Source organism: Camelina sativa, chromosome 19 (genome assembly GCF_030686135.1).
Source record: "Camelina sativa cultivar CO46 ecotype springtype chromosome 19, ASM3068613v1".
Classification (NCBI taxonomy): Eukaryota; Viridiplantae; Streptophyta; class Magnoliopsida; order Brassicales; family Brassicaceae; genus Camelina; species Camelina sativa.
Genome location: NC_141898.1, coordinates 14,684,522 through 14,699,349, shown reverse-complemented (window position 1 = coordinate 14,699,349; position 14,828 = coordinate 14,684,522). Strand labels below are relative to the sequence as shown.

The 14,828-nt window shown below is 35.3% G+C and overlaps 2 protein-coding genes and 2 pseudogenes across 4 annotated transcripts; 1 reads left to right on the top strand and 3 right to left on the bottom strand.

Annotated features, from left to right (window-relative positions):
• Positions 1 to 114: 114 nt before the first annotated feature.
• On the bottom strand, positions 115 to 3,247 carry LOC109130843 (putative F-box protein At4g10190 pseudogene; annotated as a pseudogene).
• Positions 3,248 to 4,475: 1,228 nt separating this feature from the next.
• Positions 4,476 to 6,022, top strand: LOC104766457 (rhodanese-like domain-containing protein 4A, chloroplastic). 2 transcript variants are annotated; one of them, XM_010490347.3, is made up of 4 exons: positions 4,476 to 5,137; positions 5,231 to 5,333; positions 5,467 to 5,614; positions 5,706 to 6,022. In XM_010490347.3, the coding sequence occupies exons 1-3, from the start codon at positions 4,554 to 4,556 to the stop codon at positions 5,569 to 5,571; spliced, it is 792 nt and encodes a 263-aa protein (XP_010488649.1). In that variant the 5' UTR covers positions 4,476 to 4,553; the 3' UTR covers positions 5,572 to 5,614; positions 5,706 to 6,022. The 2 variants fall into 2 exon arrangements, 1 of the variants encoding a protein (XP_010488649.1); XR_015591107.1 differs by having other exon boundaries at positions 4,495 to 5,137; positions 5,227 to 5,333.
• Positions 5,733 to 8,344, bottom strand: LOC104747089 (uncharacterized). The gene is made up of 9 exons (XM_010490346.3): positions 8,115 to 8,344; positions 7,731 to 7,797; positions 7,561 to 7,643; positions 7,362 to 7,464; positions 7,102 to 7,258; positions 6,873 to 7,001; positions 6,698 to 6,784; positions 6,517 to 6,561; positions 5,733 to 6,320 (listed from the first exon to the last, which is right to left on the bottom strand). The coding sequence occupies exons 1-9, from the start codon at positions 8,200 to 8,202 to the stop codon at positions 6,171 to 6,173; spliced, it is 909 nt and encodes a 302-aa protein (XP_010488648.1). The 5' UTR covers positions 8,203 to 8,344; the 3' UTR covers positions 5,733 to 6,170.
• A 3,627-nt stretch (positions 8,345 to 11,971) lies between these two features.
• Positions 11,972 to 13,248, bottom strand: LOC104766455 (B3 domain-containing protein At5g24050 pseudogene; annotated as a pseudogene). The gene has a single exon (XR_015591683.1). The product of XR_015591683.1 is annotated as a B3 domain-containing protein At5g24050 pseudogene (transcript).
• Between the last annotated feature and the right edge of the window lie 1,580 nt (positions 13,249 to 14,828).

Sequence of the window (14,828 nt, the reverse complement as noted above, 5' to 3'; positions counted from 1 at the left end):
ACATAAATAACGTTTAAAGTCTCAAGAGTTGGATAGAATGCATAAATTAGTTCGACCATTATGTAAATCACTACTTGCTCCGGTACTTTTTTTTTACCTTTTCTTCAAATAACCTTATTGGATTTGAACCAAAGATGGAACATAATTGACAAGAAGTGAGCATTCAGATTTGTCATCGTGGTGATGCACTTGTATGGATTTATTTTCTCCCAAAATGTGTAAGAACTTGTTGGAGACCCCATTTTTACCGCGACATACAACAACTTGGTTCTCCTTGTCGACCAAGAAATCCATCGCATTACAAACGAAAAAAGGCTGGTGGATACAGGCTAACTTGATCCATGACGCGGAGCCGTTACTCTCAATCCTTGTTGCAATCCGCACATTTATACGCCGCTCGACCTTAGTTAAAAAACAAAGTTGTTGTTCTTCTCTTGTCACTGATAAGCTGCAAACTTGATAAGAATGATGATCCTCGGGAAGAGACGCACTTCTGAAACTCTCTGTTGAATAATCAAAACTTTGTAAGAAATCCACATTGTGTTTACTATAAGCAAGCCAGTAGGTATTTCCATTTACAGACATGACACGGCCCTTCCACGGTAGTATGAAGCAGTCTCTAGTCTTACCAACAAACCTCCACGAACTAGACGTAAAGTCATAGATTTCAGACTTAAGTAAGTATGGGATACCTTCACCAAATTGTTGCATCCTCAAGATTTTGTACTTGTTGCATGAGGTTTTACCGAGAGCAAAGTAATCTGATGTCCTGTAGGAGCTTCGTGGTTGCAGAATCCACCTGGTTTCACGTGAATATGGATTCCAAACAACCAGTCTAATGTCTCTGGTGGTGCATAGCAATAAGCCGTCACAGTGAAAGATGTCGCGTATTTTGACTTCTTCTAAAGATTTAGAAAAAGGATCTTTTAGCCTAAATTGATCTGTAACCAAAACCATGTTTCTATAACTTTCGTGGAGATTGACACTCGCTAGATAAACCCTAAAGCCAATCAACATGATTACCGTAGCATGAGAATGCGTCTCCGCTAATCTCACATCTTTGATCAGAGCTTTCCATCTTTTGGATACACATCGTCATCGTGCTAGAGAAGCTGCTGAAGCTTTCTCGAGTATCTCCACTATCAAATCTTCTGGGAGATGCATTGTGCTCGAAATTAGGGTTGAATACTTGGGCAACGAGGGAGACGGAATGAGATGTTTTACGTAAATTTTATTTGATACAATTAGTTTTGATATATATCGAAGTAAGTATCAAATATTTTTTTTCTATACTGATTATTTTGACTTCTAAAGTTTTGATTTTATGTTTTGTTCGTCGTGTAGTATATATGCTAACAATATCTTGGTGTCATATTTGTAGGTATCTTTTAATATCAAATATTTTTTTTTTAGATTTATCTGTCTTAAAAAAAACTGTTTAATATGTATCAAATTTTCCTGCGCAAAAACATTTTGTTTTTTGTTTTTTTTTTCTTATGCGCAAAAAAATTCTATTTTTTATTGTTAGCAAAACATTTTGTTTTTTTTTTAAATCGTTGTTGTTCTTTTTTGCACAAAAACATATCACAAGCACGACGAGAACTTATCGTGAGGAGATACGTGTTTGCAAAATTAACCATTTTTTCATAAATTTAGTTTTTAGTTTACCAAATATATATACATACAAATGCTCCATGCTGGACCATGCATTAACATTCAACATAGACGATAGATATATAGCCATTGAACTAACTTAAGAAGGATATTGTGACTCTCCATCACAAAATTAGGGAGATTGACTCTTACATGAATTTAGTATCAGTTTTGTTCTCAACATGCTCTCCAATGAACATAAGTGGTGCAGGACCATCTGATTCTGAACCTTTGTCTCGTTACCCCGAGGTGAAGTATAGTTGCCCGTCCTAACGTTAACCCAACAGAGGCAGTATGGCAACATTCAACTCACATACCATTTCTGGAGAGAAAAAACTAATGTTTTGAAATCCGGACCGTACCGGCCGGTCGAACCGGTTTAACCGCGGACCGAAAACTATTCCGATCCGGATATCACTTAAAAACCGGATACTAACAAACCCGGACAAAACCGGAAAAACCCGGCTAAAACCCGCAAACCGGGTGGTTTACCCGGCGGTCCGGGTCAATTTCAACACTTTAATAAATAACTTAAACGAGCATATATATAATAAGAAACATGTCCTGCTTCCTCCCTTCTCTTACGATGTGGGACAAATTTGAGTGTATGTGACGTGGCTGCCTTCTTTTTTTGTTCAGTCACAATTTTTTTTTAATGTTAATTTATGTGAAAGATAAGAAATATTGTTTTTATTAATATTCTGATATTCTCCTATTATATTTTGTTGTTCTTATTTGGATTTAAAATAATAAAAATGGAATAATATAAATATTGCTCCAAAATATATACTAATCAATAACTGATAGATATGACAAATTTTTGTTTGGATATTCATAAAACTAAAGTATGAACATATATATGTATATGATATATATTAAAATTTAGTAAATTAGTGACCCACGGTTGGACCGGATCGACCCGGTGACCCAGTGACCCAGAAGGTTGTCCGGATTGCTTTCCGGGTCGGGTTTAAAAACATTGGAAAAAACGAAAATAGCCATCACAATTCCTCTAAATGGGGATTTCCTAATGTAAATATATATAACTTTTTGTCAACCAAACATTAATTAAAAAAAATTTCGAGATTGGTAGTTCAAACCGGACGAAAATAGTTTACAAAATAAATTACTGAAATTAAAGATCTAGATAACCGAACAAGACAATCCGCCCGTAAATTCGATGAGCGTGAGATCTTGGGCAAAGAGAAATGAGGAAAGATGCCTCTTAGCAGGAGGAAATTGTCCAGAAGATTAGAGAAGGCATGCCAGTCTTTAGGGGCTTGAGTCATTGCTATTAGATCTGCACAATCCGTCTCGAAACTCTGACAGGCAACTCCGCCTACAAAGAGACATTTCATAGCCTAAAGCAGAGCTTCCAACTCTGCGTGGAAGGACTTCATCAAAGACATTTTACACCCAACAATAAGGTCTGAGCATCTCCATTACAATACCACCAACCCAAACCTGAGTTGGGATCAGATGCTTTCCAGGATCTATCTAATTGGCAATATGGGTCCTGACCCGGATTCACTGAGGGAACCATAGTATCTGATGGATCTGAAGGACCACTGTCTGAGTTTGTGCATCCTCCCATAATATTTGTCACTTACCGCCTCAGTAGTCACCTCGTTTGGCATGAGCTGTGTACCTTGGAACACTTTTTTATTTCTATCCTTCCAAATCGACCATAATATCAAAGGTAACTGATGAAAAGACTCTTGATCTCCTAAATGAGATTATCCGCTCCAATAGATAAAATCAATGCTCATTAGGAACCATAGTATCTGATAGATCTGAAGGACCACTGCCTGAGTTTGCGCATCCTCCCATAATATTTGTCACTTACCGCCTCAATAGTCACCTCGTTTGGCATGAGCTGTGTACCTTGGAACACTTTTTTATTCCTATCCTTCCAAATCGACCATAATATCAAAGATAACTGATGAAAAGACTCTTGATCTCCTAAATGAGATTATCCGTTCCAATAGATAAAATCAATGCTCATAAGGAAATCCCCCCCCCCCCCTCGAAGATGAATCTGAAACAAATTTCAAATTTGACACGAACGAAGGCACTCAAAGAAAGCATGGTTAATTTTCTCACATGCTGAATCACATCTTTTACACCTCGTATCACATTGGATACCTCGGTAAGCTAAACGATCCGTCACTCAAAGTAAAGATTATTTTTTTTGCTATATGTGGAGATTTCTTAACTCCAAATCCTAATGGTCAATATTGTTTTTTTGTTTGTTTTCTCAAACCTCAACTCCAAATCCTAATGAAATAGTAATTGAAATTAGTTTAGAAAATAAAACCGTTGAAATTCTTTATTTGATAACAACTATTAACTTTTTTGTACTGAATGAAGTTTTTAAAAAATCTTTTTAGTGTCATTGGTTCTTCTAAATGGTAGCTTCTCTAGTGCCCATTATACTGATCCGTAACGATGGCTATTTTTGGTGGTAAAGATGTAAATATTGTAGTTGTTATTTAAATTTTTCTTTTTAAAATCTGATTGGCTATAATTCCACTAAATTAAATTTCACTTAATTTTCAATTTTATTAAAATATAATACGATATTTTAATGTGTATTATGTTGGATTAGTTTAAATAAATATTAGTGGAGTATATGGTTTATTTTAAGATAAATAATAAAATATGAAATCAAATTAGTTTTTTTTCTCCATTTAAAAACATTTTAAAATAACAAAATAGTTACTTTCTTAGGTAAGTTTGTATGTAAAGTTTTTTTTGTTAAAAAAACACATTTGTCATTTAATAAAAAATTTATTAAAAAATATATATATATTTTCTGTTTTATTTTATTTTTTTAATTAACTTTTTCCTCTTATCCTCTTGGCGCTTCCACTCATCCGTCTCTCGTCGTCATATCACTGATGACGTCTCTTCCGATGATCCTCGCATCCTCTCCTCCGCGAAACCTAACCAAACCTTCTTCTTCAACTTCTCAATTCCCAAATCCCGTTCAAAGTTCACCAAAACAACTCGGAAACTTATCCAACAAAACCCATCTCTCCCTTACTATCTCCCAACTCATCCTCACGTCCCCTGTTCTCGCATCTGAGTCCTTCGACTCAATCTCGGACCCACCTACCGGAAAAATCGATTTGGAGTCAGTCTTGGTCACGATTGACAATTTCTTCAACAAGTACCCATTTTTCGTAGCGGGATGCACTTTCATGTACCTTGTGGTGTACCCGGCTGTGATTTTTTACTTGAGGAAGTATAAACCAATATCCGCCGTGAACGCGTTTCGTAAGCTCAAGAACGAACCTGATTCGCAGCTTTTGGATATTAGAGATGACAAGACTCTGGCTTTATTGGCCTCACCGAATCTTAGGTTTCTTGGTAAGAGTTCAGTTCAGGTTCCGTTTAGTGAGAGTGACGAGGAAGGGTTCTTGAGGAGAGTTAAAGGAAGCTTCTCTGACCCTGAAAATACAGTTGTCTGTGTTCTTGACAAGTAAGGGGATAAACAAAAAGCTTCAAACTTTAAGACATTGCTCTCTGAGAGTTCTCTTCTCTTACATGTTTTTACCTTTGATGTGGAAGGCAGTTTTGATGGTAACTCGTCAAAAGTGGCTGAATTGCTGATCGAGGATGGCTTCAAAGAGGCTTATTATATCAGGGGAGGTGCGAGAGGGAAGAATGGTTGGTTGGTATGTTACATCTCTCTCTCTCTCTCTGTAGAATCAGTATGATCTAGTGCTTTTGAATGTTTTCAGATGTTTCCTTTGGACTAGGTTCTGTCATTGGCCTTTGTCTTGCTTACCTTATTAACTTATGTCTCAGGCCATTCAAGAAGAGCTTTTGCCTCCACCTGTGCATATGTTTACTGCGAAAAATGTTAAATCATCAAACAATAATGAAGCGTCCATTGTTGGAACTGAGAACTGATTCAAGAACATAGCCTAGTGTGGTGTGGAGGTTCTCATTCTTGGTTAGTTTACCTCATGCTATGCAAAAGATGCGAAAGATTTTTTTTTTTTTTTTTGCTTACTTCCAATTTAACTTTTGCCTCAATTTTGCAGTGGCAAGACATGATACTACCAAACCATGGAAGAGATGCATTGAGAAAGCTTCTCTAGGGTGGAAGAGTTTTATATATTGATACACTTGAGTAGATTTCAAGACCACTCTATGCTTCACAAAAGCTAACCTTGTCTACAGAATGATTTCTCAAGCCATTCCAATACAATGAGACCAGTTATTCTTTTGAAGTTTTTATGCTTCTGTACCTTTTCATATATGGATTGTATGACTAGTTATAACCATAGAAGGAAACAGTTTATGTGTAATGCTCCTCCTGAGATGGTTTGAAAAAATTCACCTACGATTTTTTGATAAATTATCTTTGAGATTTATGATATCACTAAAACAAAGGAAAAGTTTACTTAAAGAGAAGAGTTAGAATGAGATTTGTGAATGGAATGCGTGAAAGAAGAATCAATAGCATTTCACACAAGCTTCTAACTTCCCAGCAATGGAATATAAGTCTAGTACTCTTCGGTTTCTGGTTTCACTGTCCCTCGGTTGAAGCAAACCAAGAACTCTATGTTTCCCTCAGCGCCCTTTATGGGAGATTCGATAAAACCTTTGTTGGTAAATCCATAGCGCTCAACACCATTTATTACCTTCTCAAGAACCTTCAACCAAAAACAAGACATCAAAGATTATATTTACCATGTATCTGAACTGGTATATAAGATCACGGCTTAATGCTATCAAAGATACTAGCAACGTAAGGAATCCATGATAGCAACAAAGAAAGAGAATTAATTGTAGTAAACTAACGCGAGAAGATTCAATTGTTACAAAGAGGACAGGGAGAAGCAAACATACCTCCTGATGTACTTCGGGATCTCTCACTATGCCACCCTTCCCGACCTTGACAAGATACAAGATGTTGAAGAAATAATAATTAAAACACAGTGATGTTTTATGCATTATATTATACAAGTATGCACTTATCAAAGTTCACTGTATCCGAAATCTAGTATCGTCAGGTCAATAAACAGATTACCTGTTGTCTTCGTGCTTCAAATTGGGGTTTAACAAGGGTAACTAAAGTTGCATCTTCTTTCATCACATTCATAATAGCTGGCATCACCTGTTCATAAATTTGTAAGTCCCCAACATTTGTGTATGATTCAACAATCATAGTTCCTGGAAACAAACTGATCCAGTAGCAAATTTACCTTAAGAATGGAAATGAACGAGAGGTCAAGGGTCACTACATCTACTTTTTGGGGGAGTCCAGGGAGGTATCTCAGATTTGTTCTTTCTATAACAGTCACTCTCTTATCATTGCGGATTTTATCAGCTACCTATTACAATACACCGAATTAATTAACTGACTAATTAGTAAATATGCTCTGATCGCAAGCTGAAATCAAACAATCTGTAGGAAAAACACTTAGCACTAACCTGACCATAACCAACATCTACACCATAAACATGAGCTGCACCATAACGAAGCAAACAATCAGTAAACCCTCCTGTAGAAAGTCCAGCATCAAGAACTACTTTCTCAGAAACATCAACATCTAGCTTCTCAAGTGCAGCTTCCAGCTTGAGTCCACCTCTGCATATTGAAAAAAAAAACGAGTGGACAGTCGACAACAACAGAGTCTTTCAAAAAATGAAGAAACTGTATAAAGATAGGGCAACTTGGATAGAATAATCACCTACATACAAATTTTGGAACCTCAGCTGTGATCTTTATAGCAGCAGTATTAGATACAGGCATACCAGCTTTATTAACTCTTCTCCCATCCACAAGAACTTTGCCTACATAACATATCATACAAACACTTAAGATTAAGCTACACCAAAAACTAACATAAACCTCTTCTGTGCTTTAAGTATACGAATACAAGGAATCACCTTGTATAATCCATGATTGTATTAGTGTGCGACTGTATTCGTTAAACCTTTCAACACATGCCTCATCCAGTCTTTGTTTTTTGCTGTTACAGAACAAGAAGAGTCCATTAAAGTGAAACAGAGAAAGATGGAAGCTTCCTGATTTCAATGTTAAAAGAAAAGACCCTAACTTTTTCCCACGAGTAGCTGAAGCAAAACATCTCATGGTACTGCATTCACCAGCTTTAACCCATCTCCCTGAACAAATAACACATGACATTATCACTAATGTTTGACCAAAAAAAAAACGACATTATCACTAATGAAGCTAAGTAAGTAAAACAAAACCAAAAGTTTCAATTTTTTCAAATGAAATTGAAAACTGAGCAATAAACTGAACCAGATTGATCAATGAATTGTGTCTCATTCCTCTAGCATTTTTACAGTTAGGCAAAAAAGAATTGTGGGTTTTTGCCCATGAAGTGATTCGATCGCTCACTAGATTCCAAAATACAGTTTTAACAGAAAGAGAACTCAGAAAATGACAATGCCCACCAAGTGTTTGTAGAAATTACCGGGGAGAGGAGGACTGTGAGATTTGGATAATAAGTCGAGGAGAGAGCCGCGCAAGGCTATGGAAGGTCTAAGAGCATGAAATCCCATCTTTTTACTTCCTCCTTGGGGATTAAGATCGAAGAGCTCTTACGTCTATCTTTTTCCTCTTGCTGCTTAATCACAATTGACAAAATGGTATATGTTTCTAGGGTTGCGAAGCCTCTGTCTCAGAAACAGGGTTTCCGTTTTTTTCTTTAATTTTTTACTTGATCATCAATCAAACCAACGTTATCTTTATTTCTTACATTTTTTTAACTTGAACTAGATAAAACACTCGGGATACAGTATTTTTTATAAATTAATTTTCTTTTAATATAAATATGATGAGTAAAAATTTATAAGGCATCTAATATCTGGTATTTTGCAATTACTTAAAGTTTAATTGATATTTGTATACATTAATAAATATAAGTGTAATGTATAGTTATTCTTAGTATTTACTCCCACTGTTTTACAAACAGTGTCATTTTAGAAAAAAAAATATTTCACAAAAAATGCCATTTTACATTTTCATTATATTTTTAATGCTAAATTTTCTAATTTATTTCTAAACCCAAAGCTAAACTTAAATTATTAAGCACTTATTAAATATGGGCAAACATGTATAATTCAACATCTTTTTAATTTGTGTAAAATAAGTCAAAATAATATCTTTTGTGAAACAGAGTATCCACTTGACCCACTTCATAATGGCCATGAAATCCTCCTCACAATCTAGATGTGTACGAAGCGTATGAAGCATCTCATGAGCAAGGAGGATGTTGTCTGATATAAGTCTTCTTGATACAAATGTTCTTTACCGGGGATTGCACAATACTAAGTAAATAAGAGTTTGCGGGTAAGAATGGAGCTAGCTCTTTTATTAACGAGAGAATTTGAGATCGTCACTTACAGAAAGTCAAGATTAAGTCTGTTAGTTCACAGGAGAACCAACAAACATAATAATGACGAGCTCAGAAAATAAAATGAATTACACAAAAGACAATAACAGTAATCAATGCAAAGTATTGCTCTCTGGGTAATGTCTGCGGGTCAGGATGGTGATTCCAATAAATGCTTTCTTCTTTTATAGGCGACTGTTGATTTAGGGCTTCCTAGGGTTTCTGTCGCGAATTCCCGAAATTACCCTCTGTGGAGTTGAATGGACTTTCTCCCAAATTTGTCAGGCCGAAATTGCAATTAATTTGTCTTGTTGGGCCGAGTGGCATATTGGGCGCAGCCCATCTCCAACACTTGTGTATCAGACACAATAGTTGGCAGAAATGACTTGAGTCTGAAACATAACATAAAAACACTTTTATGTTATGTAGATCACCAAGCATAAGCTGATGGATCATAAATCAGTCATTCTCGTTGGATTTGGCTTCTTTGGGATTAAAACAATCTGAGTAAAGTTCCATTCCGCAGGAAGAGAACCCGATTGAAAAAAAGCTGAATCTCTTTAACGACTTGCGGTCACAATATTCCAATAAGCTTGGTAGAAATGGCCTGACATGCCATCAGCCCCGGAGAACTCTCTCCCTTGATACTAAAAGCAGCTGCCTTGATCTCCATATCCGTTATTGGCTTGGTCAGCTCAACATTCCTAAATTGTGTTACACGCGCTAACATACCATCTAATGCTTCTGAAACCAAAGTCGAATTAGAAGTAGAAAACATGTGGCGGAAATAATCAAGTGCTATTTCAACAACACCTACCTGTAACTTACCATGCACATCTGAACACAAACGGGTTGGTAAAACTTGTGTTATTTTTGTTGTTCGATCAAACAGTGTTTTCAATGACATTTTTCAAAAAAAAAAAAAAAAACAAACGCAAAAGTAACTTAGTGTTCAAGTTTAGAAGTGCTATTGTATTAGCAAATTGTCTCTCTACTAAATATCAACTTAGTGTTCAAGTTTACAACATCAAAACCTACTTTAATTTATAAAATTTAAGATAGCCAATACAAATTAAATAAAAAAGGAAAAATACTACTGAGAAATAAAGAGATGGAAATTTTATTAATTAATTTATGTGAATAATGGTAAATAAAATGTAGTAAATTAATGTGAATTGGATTAAAAAAAACATGGATAATAGTTAAGAGAAAAAAGACGATATTGGCTATTAAGAATGCCAAATGTAAAAGAAAAATAGAAAGTACATTTTCTTATATTATATAAGATTTTAAGTCTAATTCGTGGAGGAATGTCACTTGTAACCGTTGTTGTATATTGAGTTCTCAAAGAGGCGTGTCCGTGAAGAGAAATACTTACTTTGTTTCTCACAAAACAGGAGGGACAAGACATTTTTTACTCTGCTTTGATTTTACAACAGAGAATTTTGGACCACGTCTGCCCTTTGATTTTGATAGTAAGTACTAAGTACATGACTTAGTGACAAAAAAAAAAAAAAAAAAAGTACATGACTTTATCTTGTGTTAGATCAAAGTAGCTTGCGGCAGCTACATCTGAGATGGATAATATGGATTACAACTAAGATTGAGCCCAATGCATTTTGGTGGAGCAAATTCTTTAAGTTGATATTCAACTTATGAGTAGTTCTTTCAACCTGATGATTTTAAAGTTGAGAGTTTCTTCATTGATAAGGAAAAGAAAGTAGTTGTGGTTGGTGTCAGATACTGTGACGAGGCTGGCTACAAGACATGTTTCGTGGTCGGAGAAGATGGATATTTCAGAGAAACGGATCTTGGAGCCGTGTTCTCTTATGTTACATGTTCGGTTCAGATCCTGTAATTAAGTTACAGTGTTTGTTTGCAGGATGAGATTCTTATAATCTTATATTAGTCATATCTTTACAGAACCTTGTTTATTTCTTGCATCATCTCTTTTTCTATTCATTAATCATTGTTTTGAACTAGCCTGTTTAGTTAACAAGACAACACAAACATGTATTGCCGATTTGAAACTAGACTTGGTTATTATTAATTGTTGAATAACTCTAACTCATGAAGAAGATATTTATCAGTACCTTGAAACAGTGGCGGATCTAGAAAAAAAATTTAGCCGGGGCAAATTTTAACTGAAACGGAAAAAAATTTCTATAAGAATTCAAGTTTTTTGGTGAAAAATATAACTCAAATTTTATTTAAGAAAGACAACCCATTTAAAAAAATTGGTTAATTTTTTAAGTAACACAATGCTATTAAAAGTATATGGGTTGAAATACTGGTAAAATAAATAGACAAGTTGGACTTTTAACTTGGTTTTGTATAGATTGGAAGACGCATTTGATGTCAAAAACGTGTGAATATAGAAAAACCTGAGTAACAGGGGCAAAAAAGAATTTATTACCAAAGGCATAATTCAAAACTGTTATAAAATAGCATTAGTCTAAAAAAATTTGACAGTGGCAACTGCCCCTCCCTACTCTAACGTGGATACGCCCTTGCCTTTAAACGTTGATAGCTGTCAAGTTTTATGTCCAAACTTATGGCCAAACTACTCCTGCCATTGATACATTCCAGAACCTAGGCAAGGGTATCGAAGGAAGGAACTACGCATTCCAACGTTGTTTCTAGGCTCTTCATTTGTCTCAGAGCATGACTGTGTTGTATTAGAAACATGGTTTAATTTACCATCATCTGCAACTGCAGTTGTGTTTGCAATCAAGGTTCAGAATACTTTATTCAAATGCCTGAAGGAAATTGTAGTAAAAACCTGACCTGTCAACAAATTTTGTTACTGATTTGATCATTTCCGATGAATATAATGAACCAAAACACTTGCAGGATTAGATCAATTTCACCACACATAGACTTTGGGATATAATACAAGAAAAGGTAATAATGCAATAACTAAAGTAAGACCAAACAAATAACCAGATTCATGTCAAATTTCTAAGTTCATAATCTGATACAATAGAAGGAACAAGTAATCAATAGTTACAAATAAGATCACAACCCTAGTAACAGTGTTACTGTAACACCCTAGTTCTAAGAGATTACTAAACCTCCAGAATTTCTTGAAATCAGATCTCTGTGCGAGTTATAGTCTCAACTCAGACACAAGACACTTAGCAGAGACAGAGAGCAAGGGAAGAGCTACTCTGTTCCATGGCAAAACAGAGGATTCCACAGCACCTGAACGACCAAAGACTGATGTTGTCTCCCTCTTTCAATCCGTTAGCCTCAACGATGTCGTTCCACCCACAAATCAAATTGTAATTCCAGCTTTCTTTACCAGAATCTTTCTTCATCTCCCATCTCTTCAGCATCACACCCCACTTTTTAGACCACTGATCCACGAGAATCGCTCCCACTCCAATCTTCTTATTGTGGTTGATGTCTTCGTCTATGATTCTCGACTCCACAGGCGTCAAGAAGTCGTTTCGGTGTAAGTTGTTGTAAGGCATTGAGAGACGGTTCTGTGTTGGGTTTACATCAGTCACGAACAGAGTCTTCTCAAAGATCAGTTTAGCGTCTCTGGCTCCGTTCATATCTCTCATAGCCTTGACAAGCCACTCAGGCATGTCTCTCGCCGTCGGTGATAAAGGAGCAACCTTTGCTTTCTTGTATCCACCAGTACGCTTTCTCTCTTCCACGGCACGTCTCTTGCGGCTTGTGCTCCCCGGTACTAAGCACAAAGACAGATCAGAACATGGGGAATTAGGGTTTAGTGAGTCTTTGATCATCTCCGTCTTCTCGGACTCAGCCGTTTTGTAGCAAGCCAAGAGTAAGAGTTCAGAACTAGGGTTTCGTAGGGTTTTCGTCTCGGAATCAGCGGCGGTGACACATGAAGAAGAGAGCCATGGGAGTTGGTTTTGCGAGTCTTCGGTCTCATATTCAATAGGGAACTCATTAAGATCGATGAGCGTTGAAGCCGTAGAAGCTCTATTTAGAATTTGTTGTTGGTATCTTCTCTTCACCACAGACGACCTTGTTTTTCTCGGAAAGAGACCAAAGATTCTCTCAAGGCTTTCTTCTTCAGATAACATAACTGCCGCATCCACCAGCGTACAAAAATTCGACCACATCTTCTTCCCTGAAGTCGTGGGATGAACATCGTCGTGATACATACTTCTCATTCTGATCGTACCGGAGACTCAAGTTCTTCTGAAATTTTTTACAAAAGGAACAAAAAAAGTTCTTCTGAAAGACGCGAGGCAAAAGGAAATTGGAGAGAGACTAGAAACTGACAGAGAATGATAATGAGAGAGCCTCTCTTGCCTTATATAATACTGCTTACATTAAAGTTAGGGTTTTTGTGTCTTTCGTTTGAGTTTAGTTGGTTTAATTACTGTGATTAGTGACTAATTATAGCCGTTGTCTGATTTCCTATTCGTTAATATGGAAATAAAGAAATATGGATAGCTAACTTTAATTACGATTTAATCCCTATATCATTATTTCCTTTTTGTTTCTTAGACTGAGAAGTTACAGAGAAAAACTGATGATTAGAATTTTAGAAACTGTTTTGCCATTATTTTTAAACGTCTAAATAAACAAAAGTAACAATAGTTTATTATTTTAAAATAGCTTAATAATTTATTTTAGACAATGATAATTTAATATAATTTTTTTCCAATTACGTTATACTTCTTCTTTGGAAATTTTAAAGTTATTAATCGATCTCATAACTCAAGACTAATGATATAAATAAAAAACACCACAATCTCAATGTTAGCAAAATACTAACAAAGATTGATTTGACTATTACTCCAACGCAATCAATCACACATTATAAATGTAGACAAAAATATATATATACATATATATATATATACATCACTTTTATTTATAAACATGTCTTCTTATTTTGATATAATCGACTAAAGGATGTCTCTCTAGACTTTTTAAAATCTTAGTATAAAAATGAGGTGTATTATTTATCTTAATTTTATTGGTACACACTTTTTAGCTTTAAAATATATAGAACTAAGTTTTTTTTTTATCAACCACTGAATAGTAGGTCGGTCATTAGCTAAATCTCTACATTTGTAGAAAGTGAGACTTGATTCCGTGATGGTGCCTTGTACATTAAGGACTTACCATTGACCATTGCACTAAGGTCACTTCTCAAATTGTGCTACCACTATTTATATATATATATATATATATATATATCAGTTACAAACACAAACATAAAAAAAAAGTAAACAAATAAACAAATTATAAATCATAATTTCAACTAAAAATCTTGGTTTTCAATAAATTTTTCATTTTAGAAGAAGAACTAATTTAAAGATAACTTAAAAAACAAAATCTACAAATTTAAAACAACGAGAATACATTGAGGATCATTTGGTGGAGACTGATATATCATGGTTTTTAGGTGTTTTTAGCCATGATATAAGTCTTATTTATAGAGTTTTTTTTTGGTATTTTTAGAGTCTTTTGAGTCTTTATAGGATTTAGCATGGATGAGAACCTAATAGAGTTAAATAGGAGGATTTGGAGCACATTCAAGCATTGAGGCTAAGCTGTGAAGTTGGGAGACAAGTTCAGAGACTTGCATCGGTCGATGCAAGTGATGGTGTCGATCGATGCATCATCCAACAGAAGAATCGGAAGTTTTCTCACAAGTTTTAAAGATTTACAAAGTTGCCCCAAAATCTTCCATATTTGCATCATTAGTCCATGGACGTTTTTAGGAATATAAATAGGATTTTTGGGTCATTGTTTTAGACCTAAGTTATTTTCAAGTTTTATTTTCTGCCACCTTTTGAGAGA